The sequence below is a fragment of the Meles meles genome, chromosome 1 (genome assembly GCF_922984935.1).
Source record: "Meles meles chromosome 1, mMelMel3.1 paternal haplotype, whole genome shotgun sequence".
NCBI lineage: Eukaryota > Metazoa > Chordata > Mammalia > Carnivora > Mustelidae > Meles > Meles meles.
This window is the reverse complement of record NC_060066.1, coordinates 208,348,812-208,370,606: the sequence shown is the minus strand read 5'-3', so window position 1 is coordinate 208,370,606 and position 21,795 is coordinate 208,348,812. Positions and strand designations below refer to the sequence as shown.

The following is a 21,795-nucleotide window of genomic DNA, read 5'->3' as shown; positions in this document are numbered from 1 at the left end:
CGGCACAGAGGCATACAGCCTTTCCCCTCCACTCCGAAGTATCAGGAGGAATAAAATTGTATGTCCTCACGAAGACTTGTACAAGAACATCCAGAGCTGCCTTATTTACAGTTTATTTATAATAGCTCCAATCTGGAAACAACCCAGATGTTCATCCACGGGTGACCGGGTAAGTGTGGCACGTCCCCACAGGGACGAGTGTGTTGTGCATCATGAGCGATTCGCAGAAACGTGCTGAGAGAAGGAAGCCAGACCCAGAGAGTGCTTCCTGCCCGAGCCGGTCTAATGAAATTCGGGAACCCGCACACTTACCTATACGGACATAAAGCAGACCAGTGGTTGCCTTAGTGTGGGAGGAGGGTTCATGGCAGAAGGGCACCAGGGAACTTACTGGGATGATGGGAATGTTCTAGATTTTGAATGGAGGTACAGGTACATTAGAAGGATACTGTCTTCAAAACCCATCAAACAGTACAACGGAAGGGACATTTTCTCCTATATCAATTATGCCTTAATAGAGTTGATCTCAGAAGAAAGGAACTTTCAAAAAACTGAGGCTATGGGGGCGCCTGGGTGGCTCAGTGGGTTAAAGCCTCTGCCTTTCGCTCGGGTCATGATCCCAGGGTCCTGGGATCGAGCCCCGCGTCGAGCTCTCTGCTTGGCAGGGAGCCTGCTTCCTCCTCTCTCTCTCTCTCTGCCTGCCTCTCTCCCTATTTGTGATCTCTATCTGTCAAGTAAATAAATAAAATCTTTAAAAAAAAAAAAGAAAAACTGAGGCTATGTTCAAATATCAGGAGAGAGTAATTTCATGTGTTTATTTATGTGTATTTATCAGGTTTCTCTCTCTTTTTAAGATTTTATTTATTTATTTGACAGACAGAGATCACAAGTAGGCAGAGAGGCAGGCAGAGAGAGAGGAGGAAGCAGGCTCCCCGCTGAGCAGAGAGCCTGATGTGGGGCTCGATCCCAGGACCCTGGGATCATGACCTGAGCCGAAGGCAGAGGCATTAACCCACTGAGCCACCCAGGCGCCCCGCAGGTTTCTCTTTTGCATAAAATCAGGGGGTGTAGAGCACCAAGCCACCTTCCTGTGTGACCACAGTTGGCTGGAGGTGAGGGGCAGCTTTTCCACTTTGATCCTTTGAGACACGGGCCTGCCTGTCTCAGCCAGCTCTAGCTGCGGGCATAGCGGACGACAAACAACGTTGACATTTCAGGGTTCAGCTGTCCTGCCTGGGTCAGCTGGAGGCTTTGCTGTCTTGCCTGGGTGCACAGGTTTGGTTTGCGTTTGCTTCAAGTGTTTCTCTTACTCCTGAATGAGTGGAGGCTGCTACCTGCCCAGAGCATCCTCTCTTTACAGCCGGGGTGGGAGTGCAGAATGGCCCAGGCTGGGGACAGTCACACTGTTGCTTCCATCCCGCTCCAAGGACCATCTGAGTCCCAGGGCATTGGGGAGGCGGGGACACAGACCCCTCCCCCATCTGAGGAGGGGGGCCCGGGATGTAATCTACCACACCGATCCCATCCCATTGCTAATTAAATCCTCGCTTTGGAGAGCAGTATTTAAGAACAGCTTTGTTGCAGTACACTTGACATACCCCAGGCTCTGTAGATCTAAGTGTGCAGTTCAATGACTGTAAAGGCGTTTACGGAGTTGTAAAACCGTCACCAGATCTACAAAACCTTGTGCCTTTAGTAGTCAGTCCCCGTATCTGTCCCTGACTTGGACAAGGGTTCATCCTACTCTCTGTCCCTCTAGATGGACCTTTTCCGGACATTTCCCAAATCTGTGCTCTGTGTCGGGTTTCTCTCACTGGACGTGATCCTTTCGAGGCTCATGCGCTCTGCGGCTTGTCTTAGTGCACGGTTCCCTTTTATTGCCACACAGTATTGGGGTGCAGACGCACTACGCCTTATTTATTTGTCCGGTTGATGGACATTGGGGTTGTTTCCACCCTTTGGCTACTTTGAAGAATGCCGCTGTGAACAAGCGTGTTGTTCACCAGCCCCTCCCACGCGCTTGCTCTCCTCCCTGCCCCACCTACGGGGCCTAGAGGCCACCCCGCCTTTGATTTCCTCTGCTTAGATAGCCCCACCCACACAGACACCCCAGCAGTGGCCCCCTGAGGGAAGCTTCCCTGGACAGACGCGTTCAAGTCCCGTGTTACGGGGAGCCCGTGTACCTTTGTGTGCACCTGTGTCCCCTCTGTAAGCCCTCCACCATGCCCGTGAGCCCCTGACAGTAGGGATCTGGTCTCTTTTGCTCACTGCTACGTCCCAGCTCTCAGCAGAGTCCCTGATACATCACAGGTGCTCAATAAAGAGTTGTGGCACGGAGGGAAGGAAGGGAAGGGAGAAGGAAAGAGGGTCAGGACACCAGCCTGAGTCTGCCTGGCTGCAGTGTCCTTCTGGCCTCACCAAGCCTCCTCCCTGGAAGTTACTAGTCCTGCTGAGTAAGGCTCCTTGATACCAATTCTAAGACCTCTCCCTGCAGGTACAGCTGAAAGGGATGCCACCCGTGAGCCGCCTCCCCCCGAGGCCCACCCTGATTGCAGCACCAACCCAGAGGACAGCAAGACGCCCACCAGGTGACTCCCTGGCTGTATTTGAGGGCAGCTGGGCTGGGGTGGGGGTGGGGCCTGGGCTGGATCTCTGTGCCAAGGTCACAAGTCATTTGGAGGATGTGTGCCCGACTGTGGGTTGGCACCACCGGGAACGATTGCTGAGGACAGGCTTCCCTTTCTCCATCTCTGCCGTCAGTCTTACTTCCGCCTTCTCTCCTGGCAGCGCCTCTGCCCCTCTGGTCTCCTCGGCAGACCCCCAGATCAGTAAGGAACATGGAAGGGGCATCACCCACGCTTGGGGAGACACCCCCATCTCAACGAGCACTCCCATCTCTTTCTCCTCCACAGGGAAGCCCATTCTGGTTTCAGGTAACCATTACCTCCCAGAAAGGATGGGTCTGCCTCCCAGGGGGCTGGGAGGAGGGAGGCTTGTCCTGGGTAGCAGCATCCACTGGGTGGGGGAGACCAAGGCTGACCCCAGGTTTCTGGCTTCTTGAGCTGGGGCTGTGACTCTGTCACTTGCTAGTGGTGGTTCCTCGGTTCCGGGCAGGGCTTGTACTCAGAGCTTTGTCCCCGTGGCCCGTAATTGCTATTCACAGAACACTTGGACAGTGAAGACATGACCTTGACTAGTTGCTTAATTCCTCTGAGCCTCAGTTTTGTCGCACATACCACGCATGGCAGTAAGCAGTGGGGTCCGTGTAGCTATCACCTTTTGGGTCTCCTTGGGGACTTTCTGAGGGACTTTGGTACAGGCTTGCAGTTCTAGTGTCAAACACTAGGTGGCGGCAGCCCTCTGGCCGGCCATCCTCAAGCCGGGTCTGGGACTTGCAACTTGTCAGAGGCGCAAATTCTGGGTTTCACCCGCACCCCACGAACCACAGTCTGTATTGCAACATGGTCCCAGGAGATCGGCATGCACGTTAAAGCTGGAGAAGCACATAGACGGCCCCTACTACGTTTTAACATCTGAACGTGGACTTAACAGTAACTATCTTCATAAGCGACCAAAGAAAAAAAGGAACAAGGGGCGCCTGGGTGGCTCAGTGGGTTAAAGCCTCTGCCTTCGGCTCAGGTCGTGGTCCCGGCGTCCTGGGATCCAGCCCCTGCTTCCCTTCTCTTCTCTCTGCCTGCCTCTCTGCCTACCTGAGATCTCCGTCTGTCAAATAAATAAATAAAATCTTAAAAAACAACAACCACCACACAAAAAAACGTTGTTTTAAAAAAAAAAGGAACAAGTACTGAGTTAAGTTGTAAAAACACACACCCACACAGCGGTGAAGCTGTGGGCTCTGGAGCCGCCTGGCCCGACCTGGCCCAAGCCGTGATTCTTGCGGTTTACCCTTTGCCATTTTAGTGAGTTATTTCGCAAGCCTCAGTTTCCCTCATTTGTAAAAGGAGATGGTAATGGTGCCTGCGTGGTATTCAGGGAAGGGGTGCTGAGTGGGTGCATGTGCAGAGAAGACCCCGTGCCTGCCCTTGGGGAGCTTCCCATCTGGAGGGGAGCTGGAGTCCTCCCAGACTCCCCACTTCACTCTCCTCACTGCTCCGCCTGCCCCCCCGAACCCCCCGCCCCCCACCACAGGGCCGTGCCTGGCAGGGGCCCTCCCCCGCGGGCCCCAGACTGTATTCTTCTGGACCTTGGCTCCTTCCTTCCAGCTCCGACTCCTCAATTTCTCACTGTCCAGAAGTGGTTTGTTCTGTCAACCGTTTACCTGCCCTGACGGGCTCCCTCGAGCCAGGGGAGAGAGGGCAGGTAGATAAGGGCTGCACCAGGGAGGCAGAGGGTCTGGGTCTCAGTTCCCTCTTGGGGGAGGACCGGGTCCTGCCAGCCCCAATGGCATCTGTGCCCCAGAAGAAGGAGAACATAGTTCAGGGTGAGGACCATCCGGGGTGCTTGCAGCGGGGGCTCCTGGGCCCCCCAGCATCAGGGCGGAGGGAGCAGGGCCGCCTCTGTGTTCCAGGGCACATGCTCTTCTGGATGGTCATGCTACTGGTGGTGGTCTTGGGCTCCGTGTCTTTCCTCCTGTGCCACCGGAGGGCCTGCCGGAAGTGGATTCAGCAGAGTGAGTGCATGAGTCTTGGGGCCTGGGGGAGGGCAGGGGCCCTGCGCTAGCCCAGCCTGGGCTCTGTGCTGCCCTGGGGAAAGGGGGCTGCACGAGGCTCTCCAGCCAACTCCGCTGTCCTTTCAGAGCTCTACCCCTGCTACCCTGTCCAGACCTTCCGGCCCCAGCTGGAGCCTGCAGGTAAGTGACCAGATGTCCAGAGGGGGCTGCTCGGGCCACAGGGACACAGCGGCTCCAGGCTCTGGGTCTGGGGCTCCCTCTCTGCACAGGCTCATCGGTAAGGGGAATGCAGCGCGGTCAGGAACCGTCCTCCACGGTCCTCCGTGGCATTCAGATGGTGGGCTGGCAGGAAGGTCTAAGATCCATCTCATCTTTCATTCTTTCCTCCACAGTGCCCACCCCCTGGAGAGGCATTTCTGAATGCCTTCCCTTCCTTTCTGGTGTCCCTGCCCCTTCCCCCTCCTCCCTGTTGCTCTGCGCCCCTCTCCTGCTGGCAGCGAGGGCCATGGGGTCTGTAGGGCAGGCTGATAGGGCTGGAAGCCTGGTTCTGCCACTTCCAAGCTGCTTGGCCCCGGTGAGTTTCTTCTTTCCTCTGCCTCAGTGTCCTCACTGTGAAGAGGGCTGGCAAGGTCTGCCTCAGATGGCGGCCGTGCGGCTCAGTTGAGGCAGGAGCTGTGTGCAGCTGAGGGTTGATGTCGGCCAACAGGCCAGCCCATGCTGGAGGCTGCTTTCCTCACCAGGCATCTCAGGGCCTTCTGATTTCTAGGCTGTTCTGAAGCCCTCTCTGGCCCTGCTTCCAGGCCAACTTTTGCAGACCACCTGCCAGAGCCCCTGACCTACTTCCAGCCCTCACCCGGGTGTGAGTGTGTGTGTGTGTGTGTGTGTGTGTGTGTGTGTGTGTGCTGGTGAGGGGTGGGTCCCAGCCATCCTTGCCACATGCCTGTTCTCCTCTGTGCAGCCCTTTCAGGCAGGACAAGGTCTCACCAGCACTCCACAAGCACTGATTGAGCACCTACTGTGTGCTGGACCCCAACCCCAGGGGGAAGGAGTGAACTTCCCTTTCTGGTTTCAAGGCAGGCTCCCATAGAGGGTCTCACCGCCCCAGGAACCCCAAGGTAGATGGGTGATGATCTCCATTCCATAAGGAGGAGTCAAGGCCCAAAAGTGGGTAGCTGGCGGGGGCCATACAGCTGGTGAGACTCAAGACTCAGGCATCGGCCCTTGAGATTGTGGGCTTTGTTTGTGGAGGCTCAGACCTGTCCCCTCTGCCACCCTCCCCTCAAGGTCCGTCCTTTCTCCAGTGTCCACACACGAGCCCATTGGGCAGCCTTGGGCCAGGTTACAGCCCTCTTGCCCTCCATCTCCCCAGGACCCTCGGAGACCCTCACTGCCACCCACTTTTGGACATGGGCACAAAACCGTCCACTGAGGCCTGTTTCAAATTTGATGAGTTTCACAAGCACCTGCTGTGATCTTAGCAAGGGGGGTTTTTGTGTTTTGATAGTTTCAAGCCTTTTTCCATGAGCTGTCAGCCTTAATGTCTCACTGAAACCCATGTTTGCTTTCTTGACATTTTTCTAGTATTAGAATTTCCATTGCTGTCAGTTTATTTTTTTCTTCAAACCTTTGTGATGGCAGTTTTGCCACAGAGAAAAATAGAGAGAGAGAAAGAAAAGTACCTTTCCTGAAGAAGTTAGACCTACAAGAAACCAAGCCCTGAGACTCACTGGCAGCCATCCTGTTTGGGGCTGTTTCTGGCCCTCTGGCTTCCGGTGCGTCCCTGGTGGGGTCTGGGTTCCCGGCCCGAGGCAGAGGGAAGGCGAGGCCAGGATAAGCGTCCAGGACTCAGGATGAGAATGGACAGAGGGTGTCGATGCCCCGTCCCCCCCCCCGCCCCCCCGCTCCGGAGCAGTGGGGCCTGAAGGGGGGAGGGAGCGTGCATTCACGTGCTGGCTCATTCGCGTGTTCAAATCATGGTCCAGGTGGCTGTGTGCTGGGTACAAAAATGGGTCCTCGCCCCCCTGGGCGTTTAGATGAGCATCAGGTGCATCAGGGGACTAATGGCTGGCCAGGTCGGGATGCATACCCTGGCCCTCCCTGTTCTGGAGCTCCAGCGCGTGCCGGCCCTCTCTCGAGTCGATTCCACCTTGTGGCCCGTATCCTCGGCAGCAGAGCCCAGACGTGTAGCGGACCTGGCAGGCGCTTGCCGCCTTTGTCCCCATTTCCCAGATGAGAAACCAGGCCCACAGGAAGGTCAAGGAGCTTGTTTAAGGCCAGTCGGTTAAGAACAGTCTGGGGGTGGGAACTGCCTGGTTGAGAAACCCAGACTAAAAGTCTTCGTTTTAATGGACGCCAAAGTCCTTATCTGTTATTTCAGGCAGGTTTAAGTTGAAAGAAAATTTTGTTGTTGTCGTTTTGAAACAATTTCAAGCTTAGGGTAGAGTCACAAGGACAGCGCAAAGAACTAATTTTTCTGAACTTGTTGAGGGGAGTTAGTATCTCGATGCCTTATCATACTTTAGTGTGTGTTCATGCAAACAAGGTGTATTCTTATACAACGCAGGGACGCCACCAAAATCCGAGAATTCACACTGGTGCGTTAACCACCGACGAATTCTCAGACCCCATTCAAAATCCTTCCTTTGTCCCAACGACGTCCTCTGCAGCAGAAGAATCCAGTTCAGGACCCCATGTTGCATCTGGTTGTCACGTCTCTTGCGTTTCCTTCAGTCTGGGTCCGTTCCTGTCTTTTCCGTCCCGTTTGTGACCTTGCCACCTTTGAGCATCCCCCCGCTGACTTGGCTGTCCCTCCCCTTGGGTTCACCCGGTGCAGTCCTTGTGATGGGAGACTGGAGTCAGGTGGTGCATCTCTGGTGGGGGAAGATCCCAGCAGGGGTGCTGAGCTCCCCCCCCCCCGCCCCCGTGGCGGCCGTCCTGCCAGCTTCCAGCCGGTGGGTCCCTTTCCCGGCGTGGCTGTCTGGGAGCACTTGACGCCAGCACTGCCTCCCAGGCCTCTCCAGCACGAGGCTGTTCTTTTCTCCTTGGCAAGGAGTAAGTGCTTTCGGGGGAGGAACTTCCAGGCTCTGAAAAACCGGTTCCTCATCACACTTTCTTCTTCGTCGTCTCTATTTATATCTGCATGGACTTGTGGCTTTCTTTTTTATTCTCTTGCCATCATTATTTAGTTAACGTTCAGATTTGGCCCTTGACGCTGGCCCTGGCGTCCTTCTGTCCCATCCTTCTGTGGTCTGAGCACTTCTTTAAGACGATCCCAACCTGCCTGGTCCTTCCCTGCCCTCACCCTGGAATCAGCTGTGTCTCCCATGAGCCCAGATCTGAATCTAGGGGTGCCATTGCCAAAGCCTGGCCGAGCCTCTGGGCCAGACTCCTTCCTCGGGTCTGTTCCGCTTCTCAAGGCAGCGGGGCCCCCAGGGCCGGGACTGAGAGGGGGGAGTGGCTGGGACGGACGGGAGTGCTCGCAACCGTGTCAGAACTCACAGGCTCGGCGGGAGTGACCCTCGCGGCAGCTCCGGGGATACCATGCAGTTGTCCCGGGTTGGGGGGTGGGGCACCAATGTCTCATGTGTCCCTGGACTTGTGTCCGTGGGTGCCAGACGCGTTTATGAAAAAATCGTAGTTACTCCCCCAAGCAAGGAAACCAGTAATGAAGACCGTGGACTAAAGCCACATTTTTAGGGGATGCACACTTAGGGAATCTGACCTCTGTTCTCAGCACGATTTGTCCTGGGTTTTTATCAAAGTACACATGTGGGTTGTCAGGCAGCCGTAGGCAGACACTGGTACCTCTGGATTCGGCCTTTTCGCCTTTATGTTGTTTGATGCTTGTTTCCAAGAGTCAATGTCACGTGCTGGCTTTCTCCTTGGTGTGAGGAGCGCCGGCCACGTTAGTGTCCCGGGGCCCGCCCCATGCCAGGCCGCCTCTTGGGAACGGTCCCTTTCTCACTTTTAAATTTTTAAAAATCTTCAACAGACTTCAAGTTTTAGAACCATTTTTGATGTGTAGAGTATCTGAAGAGACAGCTCAGAGGGTTCTTGTGCACACCCGGCGTCCTCCCTCCCTCCACTGCGTCCAGCTTGCCTCAGTGTCTCTGTCCGGGAGCTGGGCTCGCACTGATACGTTACCTTTAACTGCAGCCCACGCTGTAGGGTTACTTAGGAGTTCTGTGTGTGTGAGAGACTTTTTTTTTTTTTTTAAGATTTTGTTTGTTTATTTGAGAGGGAGTGTGCGTGTGCGTGCATGAGCTAGGGGAGGGGATGAGGAAGAGAGAGAGAGTGAGAGAGAAGCAGGCTCCATGCTGAGCAGGGAGCCCGATGCGGGGCTGGATCCCTGGACCCTGGGATCATGACCTGAGGCGAAGGCAGATGCTTAACGACTGAGCCCCCCAGGCGCCCAGCCTGGGCAGTTTTGAGGCGTACTGGCCAGTTACGTGCAGGATGCTCCTAATTTTATTCCTGGGGACAGTGGGGTGGCAGGTTTGGGGGAGGGGGACCACATGGGCACAGGATCATTCTTCTCACATCATGTCAAGGCGCGTGCTCTCAGTGGGACTGATCACTGGGTACTTTGACGCTTTGGGTCTCATTTCATCTTCAAAAACCCTCCAGAGTTGGCATGCTGTGTCCCATTTTCCAGACACGAGGACTAAAGCTGGGAAAGTGGAGAGGTGTTGTGTTGGGGGTTTCTTGCTAGGAAGGTCTCTGCTTCAAGGCTGCTAAGCTGCCTCATTGTTTGGCATCTGGCTTGCTTTCAGGTTTTTGATGACAACTACCACCTCTGCGGACAGCCTTGTTGTTTCTCTTGGGTTATTTCCTGAGGGTGTGTCCCTGAAGCGGGAGTCACTAGGTCAAGGAGTGTGAGGTTCACTGCCAGATGCCTCTTGAGAAACATGGAACCAGTTCACAGGGCATAAGCCACGGTGTTCCTTTTTACCCACGTCCTTTCCAAGACTGAGTTTTACCACTTTTATTTATTTTATTTTATCATGTTACTTTGTCATACTCTTTCCCCCTGGCCACCTAAACCACAGCTGGCTATTTGCAAAAGTCAACATTACTCTCAAAGGGCGAAAATTTAACTTCACTGACATCATTTAAAAGAATGTACCTCAGGCCAGAGAGCATTTCTCGAAGGGATAGCAACAGTGGCCACCCAGCGGGAATGAACCATATTCTCCCAAGGTGACCACTCTGCTGGGAACATCAGTTACCAGACGAAGGAAACTTTAACATTTGTTAAATCAAGACTCCAGGTGGGGTACCTGGGTGGCTCTGATGGTCAAGCATCCAACTCCTGATTTCAGCTCAAGTTATGATCTCAAGGCTGAGATCCAGCCCTGTGTCGGGCTCTGTGCTGGGCATGGAGCCTGCTTAAGAAAGATTTTCTCTCTCGCTCTCTCCCAACCCCCGCACTCTCACTGTCTCTCTCTCTCTAAAAAAAAAAAAAATTAAAAAGAAGAAGAGGAAAGAATCCAAAATTGTGTCATTTCATACATGTTCTTCTTTTGACCATCATTCTGGTTCATTTCCTCTTTAGACATTAGACACGTTTTACATGCTAATAGTCACTTAGGAGCACAGGAAAGTGTGCCCCCCAGCTGACCTAGTGTCTACACAGCACGTTCAAACCTCTTGTCTTACTTGTAGTATCCTAGTTGGTTGGCCTCCAGTGAGTGCCTCAGCTAGGATCAGGGCTGATGGTTCCCAGAGCTGCTGAGGTCAGAATGTTCTGGAGATGATGCAGCTCACTGGCATTTCCAGAGCAGATTGCTCTGGTCGGGTATGCACCCCTAACAGCAGCTTGGAACAACACTTCCAAGTCTCCAAGAGGGCCTCCTCAGGACTCCTCAAGGGCTGTGTGTCCCCAGACGATGGTCTGCGCTGGGAGTTGATTTGCCCAGTGTAGACCAGGTTCCAGGGTGCCGAATCTCCAGCCTTGTCGGGGCCAGTGGGCCATGAGTAAATGTCAACCTAGGCTTGGCCGTGACCTGGCCCCGTATTTGATAGGAGAGAAGTGCTCGTGTGGATGGTGGGCGTTTGGGATGAGAAGATAAAGTTGCAACCTCAGAATCTGTGACTCAGCCCCTCCTGAGCCCCGCGGAGGAGGGATGGTAGGCGGTGGGATGGTGACGAGCCGCTGTCCTCCTCGAAGGTGGTCACATGGGATCTTTCTGGCACGTGTCATAAAAAACCGATCTCCCACCAAAGCCCTCCAGGGTCGATCGACTTTGGGTGTGTCCAGTGTGGGGTTTAGCAAAGGTCCTCAGGAAGGGTCATCTGCCCTCACTCAGGCTCGAGGTCCTCCTTGTGAGCTTTGCATGGCGCTCCAGGGAGTTCCGGGCTCTCGAGACCCTGGGGGCTACAAGGGCGTGGGGGCAGCCCCAAACCAACTTCTGAGGCAGCAGAGGCGGCCCCTCGGCTGCAGCTGCGTGTGTGCCGCCCCCGAACCTCTCCTGTGCCTGAGTGGGGCGGGGGACTGGAGAAGGAGTCCGGTGCCCTGGTTGGCTTCGTGGCTGGGCGAGAGGTGGTTCCCAGTTCTCCCACAGCCACCGCTGAGGCGAGCGCTGGGCAGTGAGCCTCTGTGTCCAGGCATGGGCGAGGGTTCTGTACTGTCCCCTGTCATCCAGCCTGAGTGTCTGACAGGTGTCACTGCCTCCCATCCGTGGGCCGGGCAGACCAGGCAGCTGCCAGACTCTCCTGGGTGAAGTCACGACTCTCTTTCTTTTTGCAGATTCCAGGCCTGGGAGAAACCCGACAGTAAGTAGCCCTTTATCGCCCCGCCTTCCTCGCTTTTGTGCCCCTAAATCGGACTCCTCCCCTGGTTCTGAGAGCTGCTGGTGGGTCCTTCCCCTCCCGCGATGATGGGGGTGCGGGCTCCCCCTGCAAGTTCAGGCTGGGTCTGCTCCACGGGGGGGTGTTCTGAGCACAGATGGGGAGCCCCACCCCCTCAGCATTCTCTGGCTCCTGGCTTATCCTGCCGGGGACTTCCAGAAGGGTCTGGCAGACCATGGATTTGGTTTGGGCTACTTTGGGTGCCAGGTGGGGTCATTTCCCTTTTCATCGTCACTCCACTGGGGAAACAAATCCATAGCACGATTCTTTGAAAACTCAGCTATCACAGGGGTGTCTGGGTGGCTCAGTCGGTGAAGCGTCCAACTCTTGATTTCAGTTCAGGTCATGATTTCAGGGTGAGATCGAACTCCACCTCGAGCTCCGCGCTGAGCATGGAGCCTTCTCCAGATTCTCTCTCCGTCTTTTCCTCTGCCCCTCCTCTCCTCTCCTGCACACGCTCACTCTCTCTCACTTTCTCAAAAAAAGTGTGAACACGTAGCCATCCTGTATGGACCACTTACCATGAGCCAGGCACCTTGCTCTGTGCTCCTCAGAGTTATCGTGGGTAGTCCTGACGGCACTGGAAGGTTGGTACTGTCCTTCATTTTACAAAAGAAGAGATCTAGGCGCGGACAGGAGAGCTGGGTCCGCGATTGGAAAATAGATCAGTGAGCCCTGGTTTGACTTGAACCCTGGTTTGTGGGGCTTCAAAGCTGGTACCCTGCATTGGTACCCTGAGCTGGAAGGACCTCTTCCCCTGCCTTTGACAAAGAGCTTGCTGCTGTGTGCAGGTGTGGGCCAGGGGCTTTGCAAACATTACCCCGAAGCGACAGTTCCCAGGGAGCGGCTCAGACACCTGGCCCTCAGTGGGCTGAGCTGGGTCCCCTGCTCTGGGCCCAGCCTCCAGGAGCACCCTGGGTGTGTGGGGGCGGGGGGTGGCAAGAGAAGGGGTATTGCCCTCTGGGGCTGAGGGATGGGGTAAGACAGAACCCTTCATATGGCTCCGTCTCAGCTGTGTATGGTTCTCACCCATTGTTTTTTCCATTTATCAGTTTTTCCGTGACTTTCTTTCAACTTAAACATTCATACATGGAGAAAGGTTTCCGTCCTTTAATTTCTTAATATAACAACCAGAACCACAATGTGAGTTCAGTTGCAAATTATGGGAGGTCACATTCACAGATATGCTTGGGTCAGATAAGTGGCTGTTACAATAGCAGGAAATTTGACAAAAAAGGCATTTAATGATTGGTGAGATAATCAAACATTGTTTGGCCACGGGAGTCCATGTTTTCATAGAAACTTGTTTCAAATGCCATCTTTGGGACTAAAGATGGTTGTGAAAGGATAGGCATGGCTGTGTGGCTATATTTTGTGAATCACTCACATGGAATCGGCCTTTCCATTTTGAAGACTGAAGGTACATAGTATGTGTTAGAACATTCCATGAGACCACTCCTCCTTTACGAAAGTCAAAAACGAAACCACCACTTAACTGAAGACATAGCTGCTTTTAGAACACATTAGTGTGATTATAACCGATCGCCGTCCCAGGAGATCAGGGCTGGGCAGTTGCGGGGGGCCTGAAGTGCACACTTCCCCAGACGGGCTGATAAGTGTGGATTCCGGAGCGAGGTGCCGGGGTTCGAGTGCTGGCCCGCACACTTACTTGAGCGAGTTCCTTGACTCCTCTGGGTCTCAGTTTCCTGGTCTGTGAAATGGGAGACTGACATTAGCCGCCGTACAGGGCGGTGGTGAGGATTCACCCGTGTCAAGGCCGCAGACGCGGTGAGCGCTGTCGGGGATGCTGGCGGCTCTGGCTATTTCGTACGAGTGAAAAGCAACAGGACTTCTGAAACTCAGCACAGGGCACCAGGCTCTCCACGCCGAGAAGCCGTGGGTGGTGTGCGGCAGCCTTCAGGTGGAGAGGGAGACTCACTGGCATCTAGAGGTGAAGAAACAGGGGCTTCCCAGGGCGGCTGGGGGCACCCTGTGTTAACTCCACCCCCTCTGTGCCCACAGCAGCTGAAGAGTGTGTCGGTGGTGGAGTCGGGCACGGAAGAGCTGGGCTTGCTGAGCCCCCCGGCTGCGGAGACCTCCCCCAGCGGGGCAGTCCGCCGAGAGAGCACGCGGCTGCTGGAAGCTACCCCTCCCGCCGGGAGCCCCTTGTCCCCCAGGGACCTCCCTGAGCCCCCCCGGGTGACCTCGGAGCATACCAACAACAGGATCGGTGAGTCTGCCGATTCGGGGGGGGGGGTCCCTGTGTGCTCAGGGCTGAGGGAGCAGGGGGAGCAGGGCACTGGACCCTGGGCCCCCGACAGGAGCCAGAGACCTGGGGGCAGGAAGGCCTGGTGAGGAAGACGGGTGGGTTCCCCTGCCCACCCTTGGAAGCAGGAACCACTTTTCATGAGAGACTTAAAGCCTGTTCCGGCTCCGCAGCCCAGTTTAACTTTCTGTAAAATGGGTGTAGGAGTGATCCCGCCCTCACAGGGCCATTGCAGGCACTTGTGAAGTTGTGTTGGCGGGCGGAGGTCGGGGAGAGGGGCTCTCCCTGCCCGAGGCCCTGCCAACTTCGAAGTGAGCCATGAACGCCTCCGCCACCCCCAGCAAAGAGCCCCTTGCAGGGACAGGAGACATTCCAGTGACAACAAGACCGGCCACTTGTCTGGACGGAAGTCCGCTCTCGTTGTCACGTGGCCTTCTGAGGACAGCGCCTGCCTCTTCTTTTCACACCCGGGGCAAGGGCACTGTCAGGTGGGTGCGGGGAGATTGTCCGTGTCACACAGCTGCGGGGTGGCAGAGCAGGGACCCGGCCCCATCCCGCACCTGCGGGGCTCCGAACCCCTTGGCTGGCCCACCCTGGCGCAGGCCTCTGCAGAGACCAGCGCTTCCTGAGCCGCGGCCGCCCTCCACCCCAGGCAGGCCTTCTGCTTTGGCCTCCCAAGGGTCTCCCTGCCTTCTCTCTGGCTTCTCTCCACCCTGGTACAGCAGAGTGTTTCTACCGAAATACATGCCTGTCCATTCTGCACCCCCACTTGAACGCTCCCTGTCACTGTCAGGATGAATCCCCGGATGAACTCTTATTCCGGCATTCAAACTGGTCATTGCTCACGAGCTGCCTCCTGAGCCCTCCAGCCTGCTTTGCCCACCCACTGGCAGTTTCCAGAGCTCACAGAGCCCTCTCTCCCTTCAGAACTTCTCTGTGGGAGCTGCTTCCTCCCCTGGGACAGCCAATTCCCCCTTTGAATCTAGTCAATTCCTGATGTCCTGAGGCCCCTGCTTATTTGCCTCCTCCTCCAGGAAGTCTTCCTGGCCCTCTCCACTCTCCTGTCTAGACCAATGCCCCTCTGTTGTGCTCCCGTAGACCCCAGGCCTCCAGACCCAGTATCCTCAGCCCTCAGCAGTATGACTGGGTTTGTGGCCTCCACCCCCCCCCTACTCCCTCCCATCTGGCTGTGAGCTCCCTGAGGGCAGGGCCTTAGTGAGTTCCATCTCTGTCTTCTCTGGAGGGTTAAGCATTGCCGGGATAATACCAGAGAGGCATTTGTAATCATCCTACACATTTCTACAGCAGGCACTGGTGGGTAGAACTCTTGGGGGCAGGGTCTTTCATACAAAACCGGAACTTTTGGCGCTGTAGCTTTCAGCAAGTTTTATTTAAAAAGAGTGTTATTCAGGGTAATACCACCCAAGGCATCTCCTTTAAATTTCCTAAGAAGTCGTAACTTGAACGCTTGGATCTGTGCTGAGTGCAGTGTCCGGAGCTACGGGGGCAGGTGGAGGGATGTACCAGGCTCCCAGGATGGCTGGGGTGTGGGCATCCCGCTCCAACCAGCTTGTTAGCCTTGCTGGTGAGCAGGATGGTTGGGAGAAAGGGCCTTGGAGGTTTGCTCGGAAGCCTTTCATCCTTCTGACACATCCCCGAGGAGCACCCCCTGCCCCACAGAACCCGTCTCGTACCCCAGGGGGAACCAAACTGCAGCCTGAGCTTTATCCCTCTGCCCCTGGGCACCAGGCCGGGGGAACCCCTTCACCTCCCAGCCCACTAAGATAACTTCCCTGGATTCTAGAGCCCTGGGTGGGATAGAAGTTTCGAGCAACTCCTAAAAGACCCCCCTTTCCCTTTCCAGCTTGGGGGGTGGGGGAGGGCAGCCCTGTGATGAGGGATAGAGTTGGAGCAATCAGGACCCTCGGAATGTGAGGGAGGGAGAGCCTGGCCCCTGGCCTCGGCTTCTTCAGACAAACCCACCTCCATTTCTCTCCCACCCTGTTCCCTACGCCTCATCTTCTCTTCTAGCGCTGGCTGGCTGCTCCGGGCCCTCTCGCGTTCCCCACGGTCCCTTCTCTCTCACCCGCTCTGGCTCCCACTCTTCCTAAGCCCTCTGCACAGGCAAAGGGCCTACAGGCCTCGGTGGAGGGTGTTGGCCGGGGCCTGGGGCCCTGCTCTCTCTTTTGGGGTGTGTGAGGGGCACCCAACCCACAGCTTGCGACACTCGCAGCTTTCCTCTAGTCCTCGCTGCTATTTTGAACACTTCCCTCTTTCCTGGAGGTGTGAAAAGCCAAAACAGAAAGACTAGCTTGACGCAATGGGGCGGCCAGTGTAAGGCCCCCAGCGATCTTTTGAGAGCTTCTGGACCAGAGGGGCGTTACTGGGTGGCCCAGAGAGCAGGTCAGGGGCCTCCTGCTCCACCCCCGTGTCAAGTTCCCTCTTGAGACTCCAGAGAGTGTCCCAGGGCCAAGCTGCTGGAGCTGGGACCCCGCCTCGAGCTCAAGGCCATCAGAGAAGCTGGGCTGAGTGTAGGCCGCGCTCCTCCCTTCCCAGCTTCTTGGACAGCTTACTTAACTCCCCTGAGCCTCTGAAGTGCCCCCCCCCCCCCGCCACCCCCAGCAGATGATGGTCCGCTGCAGAGGACGGCAGAGGGTCCTGCCTCTCAGGAGCCACGATTCATCCAAGCAGCAGGCAGCCCTACCGTGCACCGGCCAGGCCCAGCCGTGAAGGCGGGAGATGGGCCACGAGTAATAAACACTGAAATCTGGCCTCACAGGCTGCTGTTCATTATTAACAGGCCTGAGCTTCCTTAGACTGTCATCAACTGCCTGGATTTACCTGAACTGAAAAGGTCTTTCACTACCAAAACCCGGAGCAGCCCAGGCCAACCAGAACATGCTGGTCCCCCGGGTTTCTGCTATAGGCTCACGGACGGCAGTGGAAAGGGCAGCCAGTCGGGTGGGAGTTTCTGCTGAGAGTTCTACTAACTGCCTGGTGACTTCGGGCCAGTCATTTAACCTTTCAGGGCTTCGGGTTCTTTATATCTGTCCACGGGGACAAGAACAGACTGCCCACTGTGTGGCAGTGATGTGAGGACTCGGGGGTCATGTGTGGAAGGGTCTGGGCGGTGGCCAGCATGGCTGGCCGCCTCTGCTGCTCACTGGGGCTGCAGTTGCGCCCTTTTCTGCCCAGGGCTCGTTTTCCCTCCCAGCGCCCCATCCCCTCCTAAATGCTGAGAAGATCATGAGCTTCTCCTACGAGGGGGCCAATCCTTTATTCCTCAGTACACAGTTTCTAGCTGTTTTATGTCCTTTGAGCCTTAGGACACCTGTGAGGTTGATGGGACCGGCTGTGCATCAGAGAGACTGGGTTGCGGGCCCGGAGCCACATAGCAGGAGAGACAGAGCTGGAACTTGAACCGTGCCCTGCCTCCCCACCCCATCTGGCTAGGGCCCCAGTCCCCTCACCTCACCCTTCCTTTTGCCTTGCAGAGAAGATCTACATAATGAAGGCTGACACAGTGATTGTGGGGACTGTGAGGACTGAGGTGCCTGAGGGCCGCGGTCTGGTGGGGCCGGCGGGGCCTGAGTTCGAGGAGGACCTGGAAGTGGACCATGCCCCCCGCTTTCCAGAGCAGGAGACAGAGCCGCCTCTGGGCAGCTGTGGGGACGTCATGTTCTCGGTGGAAGAGGAAGGAAAGGAGGCCTCCTTGCCCATGACCGTCACGGAGAAATGAAGCCTGGCCTGGGTGGGGGTTAAAAGGACAGTGCGGTGCGCCCCCTCAGAGGCCAGGGTGGCCCTGGTGGCACCAGGCTGGGGGCAGAAGCCCTTGTGACCTGAACTGAGGTTCCAGCACCCAGGGCTAGAACAGCCTGGAGGAGTCTCTCGTTGCATCCCTGCCCTGCTGCCCCCCAGCCCAGACCCTCGGGAAGCCTGGGCTTGTGCAGGAGAGACAACCCAGGGGCGGGATCTGAATGGCAGTGTTTGTTGGAGCAGCAGACAGACAGCAGGGACTGGGCACCTGTCTCCTGCCACTGCTTGGAAGATGCCCCCGGAGCCCCAAGCATCAGACACGTGCCACGGGGGCCAGAGCTCACTTACGGCAGAGGCTGGGAGGCACCAGCCCTGTGCCTTCAGCTCTCATCCTGGGCCGCGAGAGTGACGCCCCCCAGACCTTCCCACCATGCTGGCAGCCCCCAGTTGGTGTACTGTGGCCCCTGTGGGCACTGAGCCAGCACCTGTGGTGGTTTATCCTGGGTCAAAGGGAAGTCAGGGGCTGAGGCGTCATTGGCTGGCCCCACCTTGGCAAGCCCCCTCCACTGTGCTCTGTGCCCACATCCAGGTTATTGCCCAGCCTGGCCCCCAGCCATGCCAGAGCCAAGTGAAACCCTCCTGGTGCCGCCAGCCCGCTCCTGTTCTGTCGCCCCCACAGTGGGCTTGGCGCCTGGGGTCACTGATTGTCTCACAAGGTCTCCAGCTGTCACCTCCGCGGGAGGCTCCTTTGGGACCCAGACGCTCAGCAGCTGCCGTGCATCACCCGCAGCCGGAGACCCTGCCCACCCAGCTGATGCCTGGAGAAGACCCCACAGAAGGGGAGCCCTGGGCCCTTCCTGGGTGCCTGCCTGCTCTGTGGGCCCCTCCTCTGTCCCAGGGCGATGCGCCTTCCCCACACCTGCCATGCACACGGACCCCGGTAGGCCCCGCCCTGCCCTCGCCCTCCAGCTGCTCAGCACCCATGGTTGGGATACGGATGTCAGAAAGCAACACGGTTTCGCCCAGACATCCTGCCTTATTCCGGATTCTCAGAAAAGCTAGTAGTCCCGTCTGGACTTGAGGACTTGCGCATTTCACGCTAAGGAGTAAAGCTGTCCTGACTTGGGTCTGGCTGGCCTGCTCTCCCCAGGGCTTCCAGACTCATGTAAACAAACAAGGGGCCTTGGAGAGGGACATGTGGGCAGAGAACAGGGCTGCCCGCAGCTCAGGCCATTCCGCCTCAACTGCCTGGAGGCCCCTGGAATTTACCCACTGGAGTCCAGGCCGGGGAAAGCTGCTGTTTACCCACCAGCTTGCTCACTCTCTGGAGGAAGTTGGGGCCGGGCCAGGAATCACAGGGTAGTTTCTGAAACTGCTCAGATGTTTGGAGGGGCTAGGACACCGAGAGGAACTCACATCGGAACCTGAAGACATTGCCATGTGAAGGACAGTACTTGCCCAGATGTCCCGTGCAGGAATGGCCGGGGTGCACCGTGCCTGGAGCTCTGGCTGGAAGGGGCCTGAGTACGTCCCACCCCGCTGAGCAGGGCCCTGGCAGTCTTGACTTGAAGATGCGGTCCCCCTGTTGGAAGAAACGAAGCATTTCCTTGCCCAACGTCCCTTCACAAAACCTTTGGTCCTCTGAAATTTTGATCCTCAGCAAATTTGTAAGGTCCCTTAAAAATACCAGTTGTAAGTTTCAGGAAACTGTTTTTGAGAGTGAGAATATTTGAGAACATCTGAGCAGGAAGGGTCTGGGCAATCCCTCTCCCCCGGAACGGGGTGGGGGGGGGTCCTCCACCCGACTACCCAGGCAGCCAGCTTCTGAGCTCTGTGCCCTGTGTCGAGGTGAGTGCCCAACTTGGCCCCCAGCCCTGCTGGAGCCAAATGAGACTCTCCTGGTGCCGCCAGCCCTCCTCCATTCTGTAGCCCCCACAGTGAGCCTCGGGTTGACTGACTTGTCTCCCAGTGTCCCCATCAGTCCCCTCCACGGGGGGCATCTTGGGACCCAGAGGTCTATAGCAGGAAGCCTGCCTGCTGCTGGGGCAAACCTTCCTCCATGTAATTCCCACTCCCTGGTCTAAGACCTGTCCTCTGACGATATTTAAAAGAAAATGCCTCTTGTCATAAGCCTCCTGTGGGTATTTGCAGATAGAGATGCTGGGCCTCCCTGTGGCCCGCCCTCTGGGCTGGGAGGAGCTGCCCCCGCAGCTTGGGAAAAGGGAATGCCAAAGTAGCAGCATGAATGCCCAGCTTTGGGGCAAGGAGAGGACTGAGGGGTAAATGGAAACCTTGGACTTGGGGCCTGAGCTAGGAGGGTCCCAGCCTGCAGCCCTGATCACAACTCAGGGCCAGTGGGGGTCCTGCTGCCCACCACAGGCAGCCGGCCAGAAGCTCCCCTCTTGACTGTACCGCCCCTGGGGTGGAGGAAAGAGAGAGGGCCGTGGTCAGACCTCACCCACCCCATCCGCAGGACTCCAGCTCGTGCCCAGACCTTTCGATCAAACCCAACCGGTTACCCACTGTGTCTCCCTGCCACGCAGTTGGTCTGAGAGCTGGGGGGATTGCCCTGTCCTGCCCAGTGATCAGGGTCCACTTCCTAACCTCTGTCCATTCTAACGTCCAGGTGAGCAGAGGACAAATCCCCTGCCGCTCAGGGTGGCAGAGGGCAGGCCGAGGGACCCTCCCAGGCATGAATAACATCCCTCTTCCTGAACAGTTATATTCAGGGAGTGACGGTAAGTGATGTGTCCTAAGGAAGCTCTTGCATTCATAGGAAATGTATTCTTTCCCATGGCAGTCTGGTGGGTTGTAAGCCGTTTTCCGTTTGTAGAATCTCTCAGGCCAGGGCCACTCCCTGAAACAGAAAAGGAGGCTGCATCTCCAGAGCCTGGGGTCTCCTCTGCCCCCTCCCCAGGGCTGCGGGCCTGACGAGGGGTCACCGGGAACTGGCTCGTTGGGTTAAACAAATGAAAATCTGTGCAGGGACAAGGCGGCTCTCTGGCTGCAAGTTTTGGGTGCCTTCCCCCCCACCCACGTTCTCGACCCTGTCCTCTAAGATAACAGTGGAGGAGGCCGGGGGGGGGTGCAGGGGCAGGGCCTGAGACGGATGAACTTGGAGCATCAGGCTGGACTGGAGGCCAGAGGGAGAATATTAGAAGTACCGAGTCAGCTCTGTCCTGAGGAGGAGCTGGCAGAGCCCCCCCCCCCCCGGGCTCTTACACCCTCCCGCGGGTCTGGCACGTGTGCTGGGCGCACAGCCTGGGGCCATGCCCAGGGACCAGAGGAGCACAGGTCACTAGTGGTTGTGAGCAAGGCACAGGCAGGGCCGACCGCCGTTCTTTGGAGCAAAGACACAGAGGGCAGAGATGTGCAGGCCAAACTTGGGGTTCGAATCCCGGCTCTGCCGCTGACCAGCAGGGCGATCTTGGTTATGTGAGGCGCAGGAGTAACGTTTCCTGGTCTGCAAGGCCAGAGTGTCAGCCCCTATCCGGTAGGGTCACGGGCTTCTTTTGGAGGCCCCTGATGGGGGCTTGTTCTTGCTGCTGGCAGCTTGTGTCCTGGGCACAGCGTGGCTGCCCCCTACCGTGAGTGAGCCCTCCGGGGACTGGCTCACTCACTGGCAGAACTCAGCGGCAGGTCACCTTCGAAAGCGCGTTGTGATTGCTTGTTGGTTCTAGGGAGCCTGCGTTGGCTTGGGCAAGGTTCACTGGGGCTCTCAGCCTCTCCTGGGACTTGGGCTCCTTTGCGGCCAGGTTGCGTGGGAAACCCCACGGTGGATACACCCTGCGGGGTGCCCCAGAGAACCCCTCAAGTCGAAGTCCTAGGACTGGGCTGTTTGTTAGATGTCTGGCACTCGGGGCATTTGCGATGTACTGTGGGTCCCTCTGCAGGGGACGTCCTGCTCATGGTTCTAATGCATTCCAGCGCATTGCTGCCTAAGATCTTTCTCCAGGGGCCTCCCTCACCTTCTTCCCATTCTTTTAATGATGAGCCACGTGTAGCTACCGAGGGCATATTGCACTCAGACTGGCTTGCGTGGATCTGTGTCTGGTGAATGGAGACAGATGACAGTGCATAACTGACCAGTGAACAAGGTGGTTCCAGAAGCCATCGTGCCGTGTGCTGTGAGAGGCCCCCATCAGGGGTCTGGGGCAGAGTATCTGTAGGGGAGGACCAGCTCCAGCCAGGGGGCTGGCAGAGCTCAGAGGAGTGACATGACAAGAGGGGGTACTGGGAACCTGGAGATAGAACATTCTGGGAAGTCAGGGGAACAGCAGCTGCAAAGGCCATG

The 21,795-nt window shown here is 56.7% G+C and overlaps 1 protein-coding gene across 4 annotated transcripts in view; it reads left to right on the top strand.

Annotated features, from left to right (window-relative positions):
- The window catches only part of TNFRSF8 (TNF receptor superfamily member 8), a 61,305-nt gene extending 42,086 nt beyond the window's left edge, over window positions 1-19,219 (top strand). For 2 of the 4 annotated variants that reach the window (XM_046015483.1, XM_046015462.1), the window contains exons 9-15: window positions 2,495-2,588; window positions 2,788-2,933; window positions 4,529-4,630; window positions 4,757-4,810; window positions 11,379-11,404; window positions 13,502-13,709; window positions 17,240-19,219. In XM_046015483.1, coding sequence (XP_045871439.1) covers window positions 2,495-2,588; window positions 2,788-2,933; window positions 4,529-4,630; window positions 4,757-4,810; window positions 11,379-11,404; window positions 13,502-13,709; window positions 17,240-17,484 — 875 coding nt within the window. In that variant the 3' untranslated portion in view covers window positions 17,485-19,219. The remainder of the gene's footprint in view (window positions 1-2,494; window positions 2,589-2,787; window positions 2,934-4,528; window positions 4,631-4,756; window positions 4,811-11,378; window positions 11,405-13,501; window positions 13,710-17,239) is intronic. The other 2 variants (XM_046015472.1, XM_046015494.1) reach the window with 2 other exon arrangements.
- The last annotated feature ends 2,576 nt before the right edge of the window (window positions 19,220-21,795 follow it).